The following is a 21,083-nucleotide window of genomic DNA, read 5'->3' as shown; positions in this document are numbered from 1 at the left end:
TTCAGTGACAGCCCAAATCACTTGCAAAGCAATGTGCAGGTCCTCAGGGAGGCAGCCAGTTCCATCAGTTCCTGCTGGGCAGTGTGGCAGCATCCTTGTGTGTCCTGACACCTGGTACTGGCACTGGTCTTGAGAGCAAGGAGGAGACAGGGTGAGTAGATCTCAGTATCATTGTTTATTTCTCAAAGTGGCTACTGTCTGGTGCAGCTGTGTGGTGGCCCCGTGTCAGCCCAGATAAGGACCCCTGGCAGTGATCCCTACATGTACAGGGCACACGTTGAGACAGGGCATTGCCAACTAAACCATTGCTGGCAGAGGACAATAATTGTGTAGAAATAATGCCTTGCTTGTGAAGGAGACCTCCAGCTGTGGGCATTTATTATGCCAACTGCTGCAAAGTATTAATTGAATAATGATTTTGGCTCAGATATGCAGTGATGCTATTGCTCTGCATATGTATTTAAGTCAATCACAGGGGTCTGAGCACAACAATTTGACCCAAACCACTCCAAACTGATGCCTCAATGTGAGGCATCAAGGGCAAAGTGCTGCACTTGAGTGCTGAAAGAAAACACAAACAAGTATGTTAGAATATCTTAGGCTATTAAAAATTAAAGAAGTCGGTGATGTTTTGTATGTTTTACTTCGTTCTTTTTGTATTTCTTTTCATTTGGACAATGAAGAATCTGAAATCAGATTAACAGTTTTTAAATTGTGTTCTCAGGGCTGCTATGTTTGGGGGTTTCATGTCCTGCAGAGCAGTGTCTTAATTTAGTTTCGCTCCATTGTTCTTGGAGGAGTTCTTGATTTTATTTTGGGGCAGTGGTTTGTTATGGAAACATATTTTGGTTTTAGAGTTTATAAATTCTTTTGCCAGTTTCAGTCTTTTTGCCCAATGTTGAATTTCCTTCAGGTGTTGTCTCCTTACAGCACTGAGTAAAGAAAAAGCAGAACTAAATGAAACTGAGTAAAGAACAAGGGTTAGACATTGACATATTCTTTTTAAATTGAAAATATATCTAGTATATATTGCATTGGCATGATCACTTTCAGTTGTAGGTAGATACATTCTCTATATAAGGTGTATTTTTAATAAACTGGAAGCTAAGTAGGCACCCCAATTGTCAGTTCAATGCCAGTGTTGCTTTATCAGCAGCAAATGTAAGAACTGTGGTTTCACCTTTCACTGGACTCCAGCACTGAATTATTTACAAAGGAGCTGACTAAAACTGAATAGGCTGCTCTAGACTTGAGGCTTCCTCCAGAATTTAAGAGAGAACATTCTCCAAGCTAGGCAACACCTCCAACTTCTGTAAATTTTCTTTTTTTTTTTTTTCTCATGTTGCAGGAAAGAAAAAATCCAAATTTCAGACTTTCAAGAACTTCTTTGCCAAGAAGAAAAGGAAAGAGCCTCCACCTCCCAGGGGGGAGAGTAATTTAAAACCAAGCCAGTCCAGCAGCGATGTCAGCATCTCTGTGCTTGACACTACTGCACTTCATTCACAGAAGGAGGTTGGGTAAGGAAAATAAATAAATAAAATCAGACCTCTCACAGCAGTGGGATGAAAGCATGAGCTGGCCCCTTAGGAGCAACCTCCGTCCAAGTTTGTGCAAAACAAGCCCTAATGCTGATGAAGGAATTCCAGGAATTTCCTCTGTCTTTGCTAGTGCTTCAAAAGCCAGCCCAGAGAGGAGGGGAGGAGGGCAGCAAAGGGCAGGGGTGATCCAACCTTTCTGTCTGAAACTGCAGATAGCCCAGATTGCTTTAATTGAGCTGAGTGTTTGAAATTTGTCCTGGAAGGTCTGAGCAGCAGCAGCAGCTTCACAGGATGATGATTGAGTAGTACTAGTACAGACAATATGCCTGATGTTGAGTTGCTATTTTTTAGCATAAATGGTGCCCTTCATCATAGCTGGGGTGCAGAGAAAAAGGTATTTTTGGTGTAGCACCAGTATGAGATTGCTGCCTTAACTTTCTTACAGAGCCATTTAGGGATAGGTAATTACTGAAGGCTTCTAGTTTTGTGCCAATTTCCCCTGAAGGGCTGTGAGTGAGGTTTGCAAGTCCTTAAGGTGTGTCCAGAGCGATTCTCAGATTGCTGAATGATGTTTTTTCAAAACCTTCTCCTTTTTTTCATTTAGTGTAATACAAGCTTTTGGCTTGCACTGCTCATCCTGCTTCACTGGTAGCCTTAGGCCATGAAGCTGCACAACATTTCCATTGCATGTCTGACTGAATCTGAGCTGGGACAACCCTCTGGACATCATTGTGTCTCTCATCAGGTCTGCCATGGGTCAGGATCTGGCAACCTGTAATTCAGCTGTTTTCCAAGTCCTCACTCTCCTCATGCCCCTGTTTGCTGCTCAGCCAAGGCCTCTCTGTGGATCAGGTTGTGAGCTGCAGACTAAAAGTGTCACAGGGCATGAATCAGTGACTGGAGTGGGACAGGCTGAAGTCAGGATTGCTGCCAAATGCTTTCTATCACCAGGATATCACCAGTTCTTCTGGAAGAAGAACTATAGATGTTTCTTTCTCTTGAGTGCCTGTTCCTCCTTGTCCCACCTTTCCCCACTCTCTGCTGTGTTTATGAACCACATCATGGAAATGATCTGGGAATGAAACAACGATCTCTTTATTTTGTTTGTTAGCATAATAGCAGCAGAGTAAGTGACCACACAACCAGTCCCCTGGGGTGAAAGGAATTAGAGTGACTCAGCTCACCCTGTTCAGAACCTTGGGAAGAGCTGAGTTCACTCCATTACCCACAGGAGAGGTCTGGTTTAAAGTCAGCTCTCTGCTCCAGTGTGGGTGCAAACTCTTTCTCTTGCCCTTAACCACACACTTCAAGTCCAATTGCTGTTTACCTCAGTGCTGTCCTCCAGTGATTATGAAATGTTTTGCAAGACTGGAGATCAGGAAGTGAGTGAAACCTTTCTGTTTCTTGGCCTTAGAGATAGGATTAGATGAACTATCAAAAAAAAAATCGGAGGCTATGTTTGTGCTACTTAAACTCTATGATGTCCAGACACTGCATGGTGCAGGCATGCTTTCTAGAGCACCCAGAGAGACTGAACAACATAATCCTTTGGAAAGCCTGATCCTGAAAGCCAGTGGAAATGTAACTTGTGAGGGGTTTAAAGCAGGGCCCTGAGCTTTGCAATTTCTGGCATGCAGAATATCTAAGCCAATCCTAGAACAATGCTGCTGTTTGTTTGTTCTTGGTTCAGAAGCACTGGTTTTCTTTCCTTTTTTTTATACCCCTCCCTCCCACACCATATAATCTTTTTCAAATGTAACTTTTATGAAAACTAAGCAGAGACCAACCCCCTGGATGTGCCACACACTTCTTATGACAGCCAAAAGCATGTGCCTGGATGTCAAGGGGCTGTAGGGAATCCCTGGGCATCTGAGAAGGGAGCTTTATGTGCCACTGCCTCTTTATCTCCTGAGGCATGACTTTTGAATGAAAATGGAAAAACCTTGATGGCAAAGTTACAGCATGTGCTGTGAAGAACTTCTTGTCTGTATCATCAAAGGGATAAAAGACCTTGCATAGAGGAAAATTGGGTCCCAAATAGTCTTATTCCAGTTAAAAAGCTCTGAGCAGTAAAGACTGCTGGGTCAATAAGCAAAATGGTCCTGGTCTTTGTAATGAACAGGATCTCCTTTGGCAGGCTGCAATTGTTTTTGGGAGAGTGGCTGCCTGAAGGAATTGTGTCACCTTTCCTTTCCCAGCCTCAAGCACTAATAAAATAAAGGAGGTTGCAGCAATAAGAAGTGGAAGATATCACAGTGGCTTTTGGGCTGCTTGTAGAGTCCTGTTGTTTCCTCAGTCACAGCAGCTCAAGGGTTGCTACACATGAAGGAATTGGGCATTTGTACAGGGAAACTGGTGTGGAGATACAGCAGCTAAAACATCTGGGGGTCTGGCTAACAAATGTATCATTGCCTTCAGCACACATACAAATACACTGCCTGGAATGACAGATGAATGTGTATTTGCACACAAGAGACTCATCTGTACTAAAGCTGCTGTAAATTCTATGTTTAATCAAATGCTCTTTTTGTGACTGTCAGAAGAAAATGTGGTAATTCTCTTGCAAACACATGATACATATGCAGAGAGAAAGAAATAGTCCTTGTCCTGGCAGTTTCAAGAACAAGGAAACCTTGGCGCTCATTGCTAAAGAATTCCAAGTATAAGAAGTGAGGAAATCCCCAACTGAAAAGATTAATACATCCTGATGCATGTGTATTCTTTGTAGGACATGAAATATCCCAACCAGCAATGAATATACATTACAGTAAATAGAAGTTGCATCACACTGTCTCTCTCAATGTAGTAAAATTATGCCTTGCCCATGCAGAGTGTCTGTCATGCTGAAAAGGACTCTAAAATCACACCAAAAGATGAGATGGCTTCATTCACTCCAGTGGTAAAATAAGGCAAGTGCCTTACTGGTGTGTAGAGCTGCTCTCCTATCAACAACACAAGCATTACATGTAACGGGGGAAAATAGGAACTCTGAGCTATGAAAGAAAGAGCTCAGATTGTCTTTGACATAATGTAATCATAGAGCAAAATTCTTTTCCCCTATTGTGAATAGGGGCACCTATATATATCCAGTATATATACTATAAATATATATACAATATTCAGCACCACTGTATATTGATTGACTACACCTTTGGGCAGCAGGGGGGTTACTCAAGCAGACAAAGGAGTTGTCTCTGGAGGTGTAAAGAAAGGAGATGCAAAAGGAAAAAGAGTAATTTTTATTTTGTTTTATTTTTTTACATAGTGTATTTACTATATGAAAGTTGTGGTCTTTCAGGGCTTTCTTTAAATAAAGAGAGAATTTGGGGTAGACAGATAGCAGAGTCCTATTCTATTTGATTTCCTTGCAGAAGAGTGTTACAGCTTTCAGGGTTTTGCTTGTTTGAGTTCTGTTCCTAATTACCCTGTTAGCCAGAGTCAAACTTGCACAGCAGCTGAGCCAAGGAATCCTTGTAACTTGTGGGTCAGGATACTGGCAGCCAGCAACATGAGAGGATTCTTTGTTGGTTTCTGGTTAAGTGCTAGGATGAAGTCTTGGTAGAGACCATCCTTTTGGGCAAACAGGATGTACTGGCAGTGCCTGCCTCTGCTGGTGGAACTTGGAGCCTTCCTGTTGTGCTACCCAAGTGCAAAATTTGCCCTGTGCAACCCAATAGCCCAAGCCCAGTCAGTCCCAGTTGATTAAAATTCAGTTACCTGAGAGGATTTGCATTGAGTTTGTTAATGTAGTGGAATTACATTTTCTGCCCACCTTTGCAAGAAGGGGAAAAACAATCCACAATCTTTGGCACGTATGACACACACAAGGCTACAAGGATTGTGTCCTGAATGTCTCATGCTAGGCAAATTTTCACCAGGGCAGGGCAGGGGACTCCTGTCACCCCTCTCTGCCCTGTAGACATCTCTCAGGGTGGCAGCATCCCACTAATTCTCAGCATCTGACCTAATCACCTTGGACTCCCTTTTCACTCCACAGAGAAAGTGTGAACACACACAGTGTGTTCAGTGCAGATGCTGAGTACACCTGAGAGAGTCACCTCTATTCAATCAGCATCCCACAGAGTGTTTCTTCCTCCCTTCTGAGCATCAGAGGAGCTAGCAGCAACTTCCTTAGCCTGTTAACATGCAGAAATTGAAAGTTATGCAAGATGCATCCCACCTTGGCCTCCTTATGATCTCTCTGTCATGGCAAAGTGGTGGGGGGGAAGTTTTGGAGGGCTGTACCCAGTGCATTGACCACTCTTCTTTCCTTCCTTCCTTCCTAGGCCCAAAGGAAGCATGGGAAACAAAGCCCTGTCCCATGACAGTGTCTTCATTTTTGAGTCTGCAGCAGGGAACCTGGCAGGCAACATGTTACCTCAGGAAAACATACCTGGGAGAGTGAAAACTTTGCAGGTGGGAACATCTTCCCCTCATTCCTGGTGCTGCTTTGTATTATCTGTCTCCTAGGAAACTCTGTTCCTTGATTCCTGTGCTGTGTGCCTTAAGAATTTGTTGAGCAAGATGTCCAAAGCCAAATTTATTACTTTTGGATCTATTCTGCCACTTGGAAACTGCCTATTGATACTTTAACTCTTGCCCAGGTCTCACAGTGTGTCAATGGCATGAATCCAGTTCATGGACTGTTGGAAACTTTCCTTAATGAGCATGTCCTCTTCCAGTGGAATTTCCATTCTTTACTTCATAGCTACTGCTTTTGGGTTAAGGCCGTTTATTTATACTGTAGCGTGTCCCTTGCACTGCTTTTCTTTTTTATATTATTTATATGATATTTTTTGTGGCAGTTCTGGCTATGTTTTCACTGTACATGCTAGCACCAGCAGCTATGTAAGTGTGTGGGATGATGGATATGTCAGGGCACCCTTAGTGACAGCTTTATTTATATCATTATTCTTCTGACCTCTGCCAGCAAAGGATACTGTATTTTGCTGGGTCATTTCCTTCTTCCAAGGCACATACTGAACCCTCCTTGACAGTTCCCTTATCAACTGTTGGTTATATTAATTGCATTTAAATAACTGCCAGCTCTGAGCACTGAGATTAAGTTGAAGATTTTTCCAGAGACTGAAAACAAACTGTTGATAAGGCAGCCAAAGGCCATTGAAATTCTTCCTTTGCTCAGTGTGAGCTTCATATTGCAAAACACAATTGCATCACACGTTAAGTAATAAAAGATGCACAGAGGGACTTGTTCCTCCCTAAGACTGCAAAATAGGATAAACTTCAGTTCAGGATACTTTCTGTATAACAATGGGAGTAGCAGGAGAGATCATGTTTATATATGACAGAACTTTATTGGGGAAAAAGAGCTCTTTTCATGCTATCTGCAGTCCACTGTGCCCTCTCTTCATCCATCCATCATCCTGCATGGTAACATAACCCTGCCAGCTCTACTGCCAGCAATAAAAGACAGCCTTTTTCTGTGAGCTTGGCTCTTGTCAGAATAAAAGCCAAGCACTAATAGAAGCTGTTATTTTCTTAGCAATCTAAATTAATTTCTACCTGTAGAAGGCAGACTGTAAATTCAGTTTCCCCTACAACACTTTGCTGTCTGCATGTAATAAATTTAATAAATCAAAAAAGCAAAGTTGTGAAAGGGAAATGCAAGAGTGACTTTCTATATTTTCCTTCCCATGAAGTGCACAGGTATATTTAATGACTTGTTTTGCCCATATATTGCAATCTTTGTGCAGTTTGTCATCAGCCCTGCTTTTTTGTGACAGTTCCCTGATTGCTGTAGGTAAGTGGGCAAGAAAGCTGCTTGAGAAGAGGGACTGTCAGATTAAGGGGTGACTTTGTGCTACCCTGTGTGGCTGTTAGATCTACAGGAATTACACTCCAAGCAAATCTTTCTGAATATTTAGATCTATTTTACAGAGGTATCAATGAATACATAACTTGCAGAAGAGGACAGAACTAGGTCTAGAATTTCCCAGTCTGGTTTAATAAGCAAAGAAACAGAAAAAAGCAGTTCTGCATATTTATCTTGGGAGTACTCAGTTGAGACATTTTCAGTTGAAGGACAAAGTTTCTGCACAGACCTTGTTTCTGTTTGACATAGCTGACAGACCTAAGCCAAGAATTTTAGTAATGGTGTTTCCTGAGATCTGATCTTTTTTTTTTTTTTTTTTTTTAGTTTGAGGGAACATCTGGCTGCTTGTGAGGTTGCAGACTTTGTTTAATTTTTCTAGGGTCAGGGCCTGCCAGAGCATTCTTTTGTGCAATCTTGGAAAAGAATCACCACACTCCTTTACAAACAAAATTGTCTCTGGCTGCCACTGTCATTCTTGCTGTAGAGAGGACCAGGATGGGATGCTGGGGAAAATGAACATGCAGTTCATTAGGGGGTCTTTGCATAAAAAGTGGGGAGTTGGCTGCAGGACAGGGTGGTGACAAACTCTCAGTATTTGGAAGGGTTTTGTGAAGGAAAACTGACCACATAAACCTGGGGTTGGGAACTGCCATCTGACAATACTTTGTGTAACTATTTGGGACATCCAGATACATATCATTATTTAAAGCATACTTAAACTTAGAATTTTTAGAGTTTTAAATTTAAACTGAGCTCAACTGCTGTAAATTTTCTGGAATGGTGAATTTTCTGTCTTTGGTACCTTATTGAATAAAACTGATTTCAGTTTTGCAGTAAAGCTAGTTCTAGTGATGAGTCCTTGATGAATGTAATTAAATAAAATTTTATTAATGGCTATTTTCTGTAAATGGCATGTTTCTTCAAGTATTTCTATTAACTAGGAGATGCTATATGCCAAGTGGGAGCAACTGGGGTAAAAGTGTACAAAATGTCTCTTACAAATAATGCCACTGAAAGTCAATATTCTAAATTTCTTTTCAACCACAGCTTCAGTTGCAGCAAAACATCAGACTTGGATCACCTCCTCTTCTTATAACTGGAAAGAAACTGGAAGATGCAGGTGCTGTTTCTGAAGATGATGGTTTACCTAGAAGCCCTCCTGAAATTTCAACCCTTCATGAAGTTCTGACAGATTCACCAAGCAAGGTATCATCATTAGGTCACTGAAGTGAACATCTCTACAGAAAAGACAAAATCTGCTTGGAGAAGGGGAAGAGCTTTTTGCTTGCTTTTTATAAAATCTGGTGTTGCAGATCAGTCAGAACTAGAACAAATTATCTAGCTGGGCTGTGGACTTGTCACTGTGAGGAAGTGGCCTTAAAAATACCCCTTCTTGTACAATTTTCTATGTTTTTATGTAGACCAGTGCTAGGGCAATTGTGGCCTACATCATTAGGAGAAGAGGAGACAGATTCAGGTGATGTGACAACTCTCTGTGCCTTTGGGCAAGGAAGTCTCTGCTGGCAGATCTGTGTGGCAGAAAACATAAAAGGTGAATTATTCACAGCTGAGTGTTGTGTTACTTCTGCCTGTTTCACTTCTGGTCTGAGAACAAGCTGAGGTGCTCACACTGTACAAACAAATTTGTCCTCCAGCTTCAAAGAGCTGCAGAGATTTAGATTGGCAGTTTCCTGCACCTGTGAAAGGGGAAGAGGTTTTGGGTGTTTTAAAGCTATTGAGGAGGACAAAAATAATGAAGACTGCAAGAAAATCTCAAATAATCACTGGTTTGGTAATGAAGTACCTCAAAACCAGGACAGGATTAGCTGAATTGACAGGGAAGTGAGCGTAACAGATCTTGATGGGACCCAGAGGATTTTTGGGCTGTCTTCCTTCTTGGGAATTGCCTTCTCACAACAGATGCATGATTTGGGACTTGAGTGAGCATGTGAGTGTTTGTAAATTGAAAGATCTTAAAACAGGCACCCAAAATAACTGTATGAAATGCATTGCCTCATGTGCTCAACCTCCATGGCACATGTCATAGCAGGTAAAGCTCCCCTGCTTGTGTTTGACCCTCAGCGAGCACATGAAACCCACCCTGGGAAGCAGGGACTCAGTGACCCTTCCTTTATCTTTCCTCTTGTGTTTTCTCATGATTAGCACTGGATATCCAATCCCAGATGATTCAATGTGGTTTTTCCCCTGACTTACCCTCTGCCTTGTTTTATCCCACAGTCTTCCAACCCTGTTCAGCGTCATAGCTCTTTGAGTTTAGGCGGGACAGACAGTGAAGATGAACAGGTAAATTGTCACTTTTCCTGCTCATAAACTTTCCCAGGACAGCATGTGGAGTGTCTGTATGGAGCCAATACAATAATCTTTTTTTTAAATATCTATTTTGGGTACAATGTATCCTAGCAAACTCTTCAGAACAGTCCAGAGTGATACAGATGGTATAGCAAATGTACTTCTCACAGTTTTGAATAAGAACAAGATAAAGAGAGGCAGAATCTACTGGTAAGTGCTTTGTGTGATCAGCATAATCAGCTCTGTGACACAGTATGAATCTGCAAGGTTACACAACTGAAAATTGGACAAACCAAAGCATTTCAATTCCACTTCCATGTTCCAGAGCCTTAGTACCCAGCAGCAGTAATAGCTTAATAACAGCTGCCTGCCAGCAGTGGCTTGGGAGCAATGCCCTCCACCTCTCTTATAATGGGAAATAATTGCAGGAGCAGCCATTTCTGACACCAGGTAACCCACAGGAAAAGCTCTGTGTTCATTTGCAGTTCTCTTTGGTTGATAAGCAACCATCTGCATCTTGACTGTCCCTGCTGCTTGAAGCTGGGTTGAGTTCCTGCCCATCTTTCAGGGCAGACCTGCAAGGTTTGCTTATAGTACCTTTGTCCAGCATTAATATTGTGTCTGGAAGACCAGTCAGACAACAGATATGCCAATGGGGTCTTCAAATATCAGTGAGAAAGGCAACCACCACTCCCACAGGGGTGATTCAGTTCATGGGGTAGCCCTTGCAGTTATGTAAGCAAGGTAATTTGTCATTTAGATGAGAAGGGGAAAATGTACAGGTTTGGAAGAGCTGAGGGCCTTTTCTGCCCAAGCTTTGTAGCCTTCCACACACAATCCCAGTTTGAGAAGCTCACCAGAGAGAAGAGAGTTTAACCCTTTGGAAAACTGAGACTAGGCTACAAGTAAAGGGGAGGTAACAGGGTACCCAGAGGATTCCATCCTGATGAAAAGGGCCTTATCAGCCAGGACAACCTCTTGAGGGTCAAACCATCAATGCCCCTGCTAAGGAAGTTTTCCTTTTTACACTCTCCTGGACCAACCTTCTCAAAGGGAGAGAGCAACATTTGGGCAAGATCAGATCAACTTTCCTGTCTGTGGATGGGATCAGGCACTTTCCTGCTCAGTCATTTCTAGATCTTTTTGTTTAGGGATAGGAAGATAAAGCAATGTCTTACCCTTGTGGCAGATTACTACTCACACAGCTCTAGAGGCCCAAGTGATCTAGGTAGCTTGGATTGTCTTTATTTTTAATAACTTCTTGTATATATGTATTTTCATTACTTCAATGTACAATTTATTAACTCATCTCTCATTTTGTATTTTAGCTCAAGTGCTCCATTTATATGCCTGCAAACTTGTTTTTGTTTGCAATACAAAAAGCACTTTTCTATCCAGTTTTTCAGTCCTTGAGCTCTTTCAGTATTACAACCTCATCTCTGATAAGAATTAAATACCAGGACAGGAGGAATTATTTTCTATCTTCTATAAAGCACAGATTTCTCCACTTCAAGGCTTTTTCTTCTTAGCTGACTAGGACTATGGCTGGCTTCTCTGCAGTACTGTGTATGTTCCTTTACCCAAATATTTTTCTACAGTCAGCAGTTTGGCTTAGCAGGAATCTTGTCAATATCTTTGTCTAAAATAAAAAAAACTTATCCTAAATAATTGAATTTTTTTTCAGGAGCTTTTGAAACCATTTGTGTAACACCAGGATTTTGAGCTAGCAGAATACAAATTGTTGAACTGAAAGAAGTCTACATGAGTTATTTCTTTTAACAACGTTGTATATTTCATAAAGTTTTTGATCCTGGGCAGTCTGAAATCATCCTCAGTGTAGTGGTTTACATTTTACTTTGGTATTGATCTTGCTGAGTTGGTAGTGACTTCATTTCTTGCTGCTTCACTGGGTTTTCTTAGAGCTTCCCTCTGCTGTCACCTTGGTGTGAAGCCCTGACCCACAGCTGTAAATACCCACTTGTTAAGTAATCTAAAGCTAAATGTGAGGCTGTCTCTCAAAGCAAGCAGCAAGTGGTTCACAGAGACATTAACCAGCATTACCCTGCCTCTGCCACAGAGCTTTGATGGAAATCTGTTTTTTTTTCTTGGCATCTTCAGCCCAGACTGATTAAACACAAGAGAGAGTCTGGGCTGGGGACTCTGCTTTGGCACAAACACTCTTTAGGAAATGGGCTCTTAGCTCCAGTGTTCCCCTCGTGCAGGCTCCTGTCACTGCAGGAACCAGCAAACACCAGCTTTATCTTACACTTCAACACTGGTGGGGAAATCCTGTGTCTGCTCCAGTGTCTTTGAGAGCAGATGCCAAATGTCAGTGCTCAGGGAGAAAAATATCCTGGAATCCTCAGTGGAGTAGTGAACTGGCCATTTATGTACAGCAGTAGCTCAGATACTGCTAACTTTGGTTGTTTTTATATTAAATAAGCACACCTCTAATTTTGTATTTGAAAGGCAGAAGAACTTGTATGGGAAGCTGAATTACTAAAATTGTTACTGTTTTTCTAAGTTCTAGTGATGCTTACAGTTTAATTAATCTTGTAGGATCATAACAATAGTTACCTCATTTACTGTGCTCTACTTTCTGTCTTTCACAGTGTGTAAGTTCCTCATGAGAAGGGTCCCTATCTGCCATAATACATTCTGTTGTGGTTAATTTCAGATCCAGGAGCTGAAAAAATTGAGTAGAGCAAAAGGAAATTGATTTTAGCTACCTTAAACACAAAGCAAAGTACCTGAGCAATTTTTTGGAGTTGAGATGAGAAGATGCTTTAATTATCTTTAAAACTTCTTCAGCACACGTTTTAAATGCTTTGCTGTATCCTAAGCTTAAACAAAACTAAATCTGAAAGCCCAATGGTTGTGCTTCACCTGGCTGGATGGCCAAAGCCCAAAGAGCAGGCACCTTACACTGAAGGAAGTTTGTTTGCCATGGATGTGAAATTCTGCAAATGTTCCACACAGTCTGGTCTGCATGTCAAAACAGTAACAAAACCAGTCAAACTGCATGACTGGGTGTTTCTCTACAACCAGTTCTGTAAAGCCTCTGGGGTTTTTTGATAGGATAATCTAAGGTTACTGGTGAGAAGTTGCCCAGGGCAGCAGTGCTCGAGGGTGAGATCCACATCACTGTCCAGAAGATAGTTCTGGGTTACTTGCTGGAGAGAAGCATTTCATTTTTCTAGGAGAGTGGCTATGAAAAGAGCAAAGTGGCTGTGGTAACTTTATTAGAAATAGAGCTAATGAGCAGCAATTATCCATGCTACTTTTGTGGCTTTTTAATAACATTCCTGCAGAGTCACCTTATTGGGATGGAAAGGCAGCTATGAAAACTGCACCAGTGTCTCCTGCTGGTGCATACGTATATTGCAAATGGCTTTGCAGATAAGAGGACAGCTGTGGGTCTTCCTCTTGGAAAGGGAGAGGCAGGTTTTCTCACTTTTGTGTAACATGTAGCTGAACACAGAACGTAGTAATTGCTATGCAGACACAACATCGGGCATGCATTTTAAGGTGGGGATTTATTTCCAAACTTACAACCGTGGTGAGCTTCTGAAACTGAAAGAGTTAGCAAAGGAATTGTTTCAGAAATGTCTGGAAGCCAAGCAAAACGTATAGTGACATGTTTGTGTTTTACAGATTCCTTCTGGAGCTTCCTCCAGGCTCATCAGTCCTGCATCCCCTGCCACCCTGGCAGCCCCCAGCTCACGAGGCAGCAGCTTCCTTCCCATTGACTTCACCATCCCTGCCAGTCCCCTGGGCTGCCTGGACACCTCAGCAGCCAGGCACAGGATTGCTGTAAACCCCAGGAAGCAGAAAGGCTTTACCAACAAAAATCAGCAAACCCCCCAGGTAAGTGTTTTCTGGAAAAGAATCACTGTGTGGAAGGAAATGGACGTGAGTTTTTAATTGTTGTTTTCCATATTTGCTTCCATTTTGTCTTCCCTGTTCACATTACTTTTCTTTTTCCCTGTTCTTTCACTGGAAGAAGAGAAAGCACATATTTTTCCACCAACCAACCCCCCCCCAAAAAAAAAATATTTAGAAAACTTGAAACTTGTAGGAGCTGAAGAAAAGCACAACTTTATTTTTCCATTATTTAGTTTAAAAAATTGCACTCCATTTGTAAAAACATTCCTCTTGTTTGAAAGCTGGTTTTCAGTTTTAAAGAAGCCTGAGTGTATTTCTACAATTTCACATTGGCTTTAACTTAATTCTTTGTATGTCACAAGTTAAAACTGAAGGACTCTGGGAAGGAATGTAGCCCTGCACATGGTAAACTAGGGATAGATGCTTCAACAGAGGCCAGTGGGCTACCTGTGTCATTTTAAACATTAATGTTTTCCAGGTTCCTAATTAAAATAGTAGATCACCCACAGTGTTGTTTAAATTGCAGGATAGGGGGGCTGCATCTATGTTTTCACTATTCATAAAAATGAGTGTGCATAAAATATAGGTTTTGTGCCTTAATCTTTAATCAAAAGATCTTACTGCACCTCATTAGGTGGAGCAGCTGGAAAATGAAGCATGCCTTCCTGCAACTCCAGAAAAGAAGGGAAATTCAATAGAATTACTTGAGAGTGACCAACATAAAAGTGATTGGGAAGGTAATGCAGATTTACATGTTGCTACTTTGGATGCTTGAACTTTTCTGCATAAGGCTCACAGGACCTGTTTGAATTATAAGTCCTGTCAAATTAGTCATCTTTTGGTTTTATATCTTAAAACAAATCCTGGCTGCAAAGTGTTATGATGGAAGAAGTCACACACCTCACTCCTCACAGTGGTGCTCAAATGGTGAGTTTTGAGCACATCATTGAAGAAAGTCCATGAGGTGAAAGTACCATGTTCAGAAGCACCTGTGCTACACAGTGGACTGGATCTCATTGGCTGGGGATCTGAGTTCCTTGAAACTCAGAAAAAAACTTAACCTCAGCATTATATTTGTTACATGTGTAAGGTGCCTTTAACTGAAGGTTTGCTACACCTTCCTTTGCCACCTTCCCCCTTATAATTTCAATGACAGCTAATTGCCCGTGGTAACACAATTGTAACTGTAAGTTGTAAAAATAAATTCTATTTCTCCAAAGCAGCACCAAAGACTTTTCTCTTTATCCCTGCATCACAAAGGCACTGCCTGATGGTAGTGCTCTAGTGCAGAGGGAATGTTGGCACTTGGTTGTCAGGGCAGACTCAGGACCTGAAGCTGTCACACAGCCAGCTCTCAGCTATCTGGATGTTCAGCAGCCCTGCTGGAGCTGCAGGAGGCAGAGCTACCTGCTGCTGAGATGTTCTGCTTAAATAGAGAAAATCCTCCAGATCATCCTGGATAGCCTTTCTTGGCATCCACATGAAGAAATGTGTAGGGAAATCTGGTTAACAGAAATAAACTCCAGCTGATTTGGTGCAGCTGAAGCAGACAACAGCAACTTTCAGTCATTCCCAGGATTAGTTACGTTCAAACTAAAAACTATCAGTCTCTACTTGGACAGCCCATTTCTAAATGCACTTCAAACAGCCTTATTTATCATACAATGGTGGCCAGACCTGGGGAATTTGTGTTAAATTATTATCTGGAATTATTTACTGATACAGATAGTGCTTGAATTATAACCTTTAAGTGCACACTCTCCTCTGTTTCATACAGGATTGTCAGCCCAGGCAGGACATTGTGCAAAGGGAGGCAGTTCTAAGGAGTCACCAGGTATAAAAAGTCCCACTGCTGCTGCCTGTGATCCTTGTGATTCCACGCTTGTGGCAGAAGATCCTTGTGCTTTGCTACAAGAGCATTCAGGCCCTCCAGACAGGGACCACCACCATAAAGCATCTGCATCCCTTCTGATTCCTGAGCCTTCCTCAGTGAACCTGGAGGAGCACCACAGTGCAGAAGTGTCATCCTTTTCAGATGAGTCTGCTAATGAATTGAGATTACGTCAGCAAAATGCCTACAGTGAAATATCTGCACTTCCAAAATTGCAAAAAATTGAAGGAGAAGCAGTTGTGTTTCCAGACATTCCAGAAGCTGACCTGTTTAGCAGTGGTGTGGAAAAAGAAGGTGTGGATACTCTGGCAGATGTTACACAAAGGTCCTCAGTAAATTCTGTGGATTCAAACATCAAAGACCAGGAAAAGAGGGATCCACTGTTTGTTGGCAGAGTAGAGGCCTGCTTGGGTATTACTGAGAATCATTCCAACCACACTGTCTCAGGTACTGGATCAAGCACTTCACAGGTTGCAATAGCCAATTCAGAGTCATCTTCTGACATCAAGAAAGTGACTGTTTTGAAGGCTGAAAACAGATCACTAACAAGAAATGACAAAGAAACTTGTGGAAGAATGGAATTTCAGTCAGCAAAAGACAATGCAGAAAAAAAAATAGAGAGTGCTGCATCTTTCTCAGAAGCAGGTTGCATGTTGCCTCCCAGTGAGATGGAAGCATGTTTGAAAGCAGAAAATGTTTCTGTTTCAAAGGGTAACCAAGGCAGTCAGCAGGCCAGCACATCACGCATCTCTGAAAAACTTCCCACTGGATGTCTTGCCTCTTCAGATTTGGGTGCCTTGAAAAGTAGCACCTCTTCTGATGGTGACAGTAAGGCGTACCAGCTGAGCAGTGCAGCTTCTCACAGAAAAGCCCTGGAAGGCAGTCGACCTTCAGATGAAAGTGTAAGAAATCCACTGAAAACTGCTGCTGCCAAACCAGTCAGGTTTACAATTGCACCTGCATGGCAAAGGTCTCTCTCAGGGGGTTCAAATTCCAAGGAAGATTTGTATATCAGAAGCTCCCCAACGTCCCCTATAAGACCAGAGCTGTTTGAAGGAACCACAAAAGAACACACAGGTCTTGATGCAGTTGTCCAGGAATCAGGGAAAACCATCTCAGTTGGGTTTGATCGAGATTGCAAGGACACTGATTTGCATTTGAATTCTTCTGTGGAGTGGACTGACCATGAAGCACAAAATGTTGAAAACCCATTTGGGATCAGACTAAGGAGAACATCATCTTTACTAAAATACCAGACTGAGAGCCGTGCTGAGTCTCCAAAGCTGATCCCCTCAGCTGTTCCCACTGCTTCCTCTGCTTCAGTCAAGGAGGAGCAGAAACTGGTGGGCACTGGAAAACCCACTCCAGGCCTTCCTGTCAGCATAAAATCATTTGTTAAAAAACCAGACCTCTCAGGAGACAAAAATCCTCCCAAGACAAGAGCAGAAGAAGTGGTAAAGAAGCCAAATGGTCATAAACCTTCAGGTATTTATGCTATATTTTTACCCAAACACTCTGGAAAACAATGGTCATGTAAGAACCTTGACAGAGTGGCAAACAAAAGATAAAAATCTTGATGATGACCAAATGCAGCCTTGAGTTCGTCAGCACCAGAGTTTAATTGGCTTGATGATTTGGCCACTGAAGAGAATTCTTGGCTTATCTTAATGAGGGGTGTGTTCCAGCAAAAATAACAACAGAATAATAGCTTAAGGGCTTTTGAAATATTTCTGGTAGGACCTACTTGTGAATATAGTTTTTAAAACTTAAAAGTTTCACAGCTTTTTAAAACTTGCTGCTATTTTGTAAGTAATTTTCCAGATTGCAGCAGCTTAAACTTTAACTAGGAGTTGCATTAGGTGTGATTTATGTTTTTTTAATCTACAGTCACTTAATTTAAAATATTTCAAAGTGAAAGGGCAGACCATATTTCACTGCCTACATGAAAAAATAAATGTTATCACACTTATTTAATCTGCAATGTAAGGATGTTGTTTGAAATGCAAAATACACTTCACAGTGATCTCAGTGGGCCATTGACTTAAATGGAAGCAGGGTCAGGTCAGAAAACTCCAGAATAAACAGAAAACCAGTTTTGCCAAGGACAAAATCATCAGGGAAGGTAATTTTATCTTTGCAGTGTTCAAAGGGTATTACAGATGCTGAAGGAGTTAAGATACAAAACAGTAGCTTTAGACTGTCTTGACCTAAATCCCTTCTTTACTTCAAAAATGCTTCTTTTGTAGAAAATATCTCTTCTCCACATTTGGGCACTGCTTCATCTGAACCAGCGTGGGTCTCCATGGCAAAACTAAAACAAAAGGGTTTCCAGGTCCACCCTCTTGCCAAAGAACATAAAGCTGAAGATAAAACTTTGACCAAAGTGACTCAAGAGGAGGTAGAGTACCAAGTAATGTTGCATGGGTGTGAATCCTGCACAAGGTTGCCTTTTGCACCCTGTTCAGTATCATCTTCATGGGAAATGTGGCAGATTTTCAGGACTTGGCCTCTAAAGTGTATTGAGACAGACAGCTGATGCAAGTCAGCAAACACATGGGTGACTGACTATATGGTCACAGTTTCAGAGCTGGATCCTCCTATATGTTCCTTAACTCAAACCTGAACCTTTTCAGAGCTTGCTTGTTGCCCAGAATGTATTTATGCAGCCCCAGAGCTGCTTTGGGCTCCACTTGGGTTCCTCACTGTCAGTGACTGACAGATTGCTCTGGGGACTGGAAGTTTGGCTTTTCCAGCAACCCTGGCACAGGTTTCTTGTGCAGCTTCATCAAGTTCTTCAAATCCTCATGCATAAGAGAGAGAGAGGATAAACATGCCTGCATGTGAAATAGCCCTTTATTTGTGGCAGTTGTCTTCCTTCTTGCCTTCTCCCTCCCTCCCTCCCACAGGAGATCCCCAGCCATCCTTGTCTGGCTTTTCCTGCATTTCTACAGTTAGGTTTAGAGATGTTGCCAGGGCAAGATTTATAAGTGCCAGTGACCAGCAGGTTCCTCAATTGCATTTTATTCTTCTGTCTTCCTTTTGTAGCCAGGCATCTGTGCTAGTGAAAGCATCCTGAAGAAAAATATGCCTTCCAGCTTGAGCTCTCAGGACAAGAAAATGCAAATGAAGATCAGTGTGTCTGTTGAAACAGGTATTCTCTCTCTCTCTCTTTGCATCTTTACACACTGGCTACAGTTCACCCCAGTGAGTGGTGTGGGTGGCAGGTAATGGGGGGAGACTGCTGCCTTTTTGTTGATCAGCAGACTTTAAATAAGGCCTTTTCAGACTACAGTTTGCATGTAAGTCAATGTATTGGCTTGCTCACTCAGCAGAGAAAGCAAGTGAGAACCTTATCTCCCCTGCCAGTTCATGGAATGGCACATAAACAGTGTGGTGATTTATTACTAGCAAAGGTCAGTGCTAAAGAATAGCAGTTGGAGTTGGAGAGTGTCCAGAAGAGAACAACAAAAAAGGTCAGGTTTTCTAGACCTCTGTTTGGCCAGAAAATACTGATGGGAGTGGTGCTGTTTAGTCTAGAGAAGAAACTTGCCTTGCTGCAGAGGACAAGACTTGTCTTTATGCCCTGTATGAGCTTAAAATGCATCAGGGGAGAGTTAGCTTAGAAATTAGGAAAGAGATTCTAACAACAAGAGTGGTGAAGTGTGGAATCACACAGCTTGCTCATAGACTGGGCAGTTTCCATTGCTGGATGTGATTAACAGATAAAGATGTATTAAGAATACTTTAGGTGAACACAGGTGCTGGAGGGCCTCTCTCCTGGCTGTGACTCTGATTGATGATGCTGGGGCAGAGTGACTCAGACATCCTGACTCAGATACCTCTTCCCAGGCTACTGCTGGGCTGCAGATTCTCTCTCCCTGCTTCCTCACTGTGGTGCCAAACCTCAGAGACATGCTCCAGCTAGACAGAGAGAAGCCAGTTCTTCAGCTGAAAAGGCACATTGTGCTACCTGAAAGCTATTGATTTCAGATACTGCCTGGGAAGATAAGAAATGCTCCCCTGTGTCAGGGCAGTGGCCTTTCCATTTCAGGTTCTTGTTGCTGATGCTGTCAGTAAGCAATGCTGCTTTTTCCTTATCACCCAACAGCATCCAGAATTGTTGTGTTAGTGATGTTAGGGGTACCTCTGTGCCTGCTCTCTGTAGTAGTTGTTCATAGAGCTGTTATCTGTTTTCAGATCTGCAGGTGCTACAAAATAAGCCTTCTCCCTTAGTACAGGCAGCTGACTGGCTGAGGATGTGCACCAGCACAGAGACTCTGATGCAATTTGCCAGCCTAACTGTAGCTGTGTGGTTAAAATACAATAGTTTTGGAAGAAGATTCTGCTTTATCTTACGGTTTTAGATAAAAAATGAGAGATGAAATGTGAACAGACTGAGATTTCCATTCAGATTTAGAAGGTATTCCTTTGAAAGACTGGTACAAACAAACTGAATCATCTAAACCTTGGAAGCCCAGCAGCTTTCAGTCAAAATTCAGAAGTCCACAACATACTCTGCTACTTGTTCACTAGAACTTACACCCTTTGTGATCCTTGCAGCAGCTTTTCCTGCATCACCTCCTCCCAAGAGTTGTCCTGGACTCCTGACATCCAATGCCTCTTTTGTCCCCTCCAGAGGCAGAATTTAGAGGCATAATCTATTCCTCCACTTCTTGCATATCACAGAGAGCTCTGACCCACGCTAATGTGTAAGGAAAACACTACTCCTGCACCAGTCAGAAAACCACATCCTATTGTTTAGAAAATGTTCAGCACAGGAGTAGGAAATTGGGAATCAGAAATGTAAACTTCCTTCTCCTCTGATTTGGTTCCCATTAGCACAGCCAGCAATTGGTCTAGTTGAAGATGCTAGTGGTGGAAAGGATGTAGGTTTAATACCTGGAGGAGTTATTAATTTGGATCATGCTTTTTTGGCTTGTGTTAACTGTTAGCAGACTTCTTGATGCATGGTTGAGGTTTTCTGTGCAGTGCAAACATCCTGCACACAACAGCAAGAGCCAGCACAGCTCAAGGTCAGCTAAGTTTGGAAAAGAATTCCAAGAAATCAGACCCTTACTTTACTGAGAGTGAATGTTTTGTTACTGCTGTGTGGCAGCCCATTATAACCAAGGTAAGATTCCTTAACTTGCTTCCCACTTCACCACAAAACCTCACATGGTGAGGTTTGTCTCAGAGCCTCTTTTCCCTCAAACAGGCCTGAGCCACCCTACAGTTTGGGTTTTTTTCACCTCATGCTGTTGAGAGCATGGAAAGGACTTTTAATTTGCTTTTGCTTATTACAAAGAAGGAAATCTCCCAAAATGTGAAAATTAATTTCCAAAATTAAAATGTCAGTAACACTTGAATTCCTCCATCACCTCAGATACATCTGAAATGTATTGCTGTGGATGTGGAGCTGCAGCCTGTTTGCAATGGATAATATTCTTCCTCAGCATTCCTAAGTACATTCTTGCCTCCTGCAACAACTACCAATGAGCCAGGATTTTTAAAAGACCAGAGACCTGATGAGTAGAGCAGAGAACTTCTTTGGCTTTGCTGAGGAGTGTGACTGATGGAGCTGTTGGACACTTTCTATTGACTTCAGCAAGATCAAGCTTCTTGTGGC

At 42.1% G+C, this 21,083-nt stretch overlaps 1 protein-coding gene across 2 annotated transcripts in view; it reads left to right on the top strand.

Moving 5' to 3' along the window:
- The window catches only part of KIAA1210 (KIAA1210 ortholog), a 61,868-nt gene that overhangs the window by 37,542 nt on the left and 3,243 nt on the right, over positions 1-21,083 (top strand). For both annotated transcript variants that reach the window (XM_030448995.1, XM_030448994.1), the window contains exons 3-11: positions 1,349-1,517; positions 5,825-5,954; positions 8,419-8,577; positions 9,610-9,675; positions 13,336-13,548; positions 14,201-14,303; positions 15,344-16,942; positions 17,704-17,855; positions 18,503-18,608. In XM_030448995.1, the coding sequence (XP_030304855.1) occupies positions 1,349-1,517; positions 5,825-5,954; positions 8,419-8,577; positions 9,610-9,675; positions 13,336-13,548; positions 14,201-14,303; positions 15,344-16,942; positions 17,704-17,855; positions 18,503-18,608 (2,697 nt within the window). The remainder of the gene's footprint in view (positions 1-1,348; positions 1,518-5,824; positions 5,955-8,418; positions 8,578-9,609; positions 9,676-13,335; positions 13,549-14,200; positions 14,304-15,343; positions 16,943-17,703; positions 17,856-18,502; positions 18,609-21,083) is intronic.

The sequence above is a fragment of the Calypte anna genome, chromosome 4 (genome assembly GCF_003957555.1).
Source record: "Calypte anna isolate BGI_N300 chromosome 4, bCalAnn1_v1.p, whole genome shotgun sequence".
Classification (NCBI taxonomy): domain Eukaryota; kingdom Metazoa; phylum Chordata; class Aves; order Apodiformes; family Trochilidae; genus Calypte; species Calypte anna.
The sequence above is the reverse complement of the archived record's forward strand: the minus strand, read 5'-3'. Positions and strand labels throughout refer to the sequence as shown.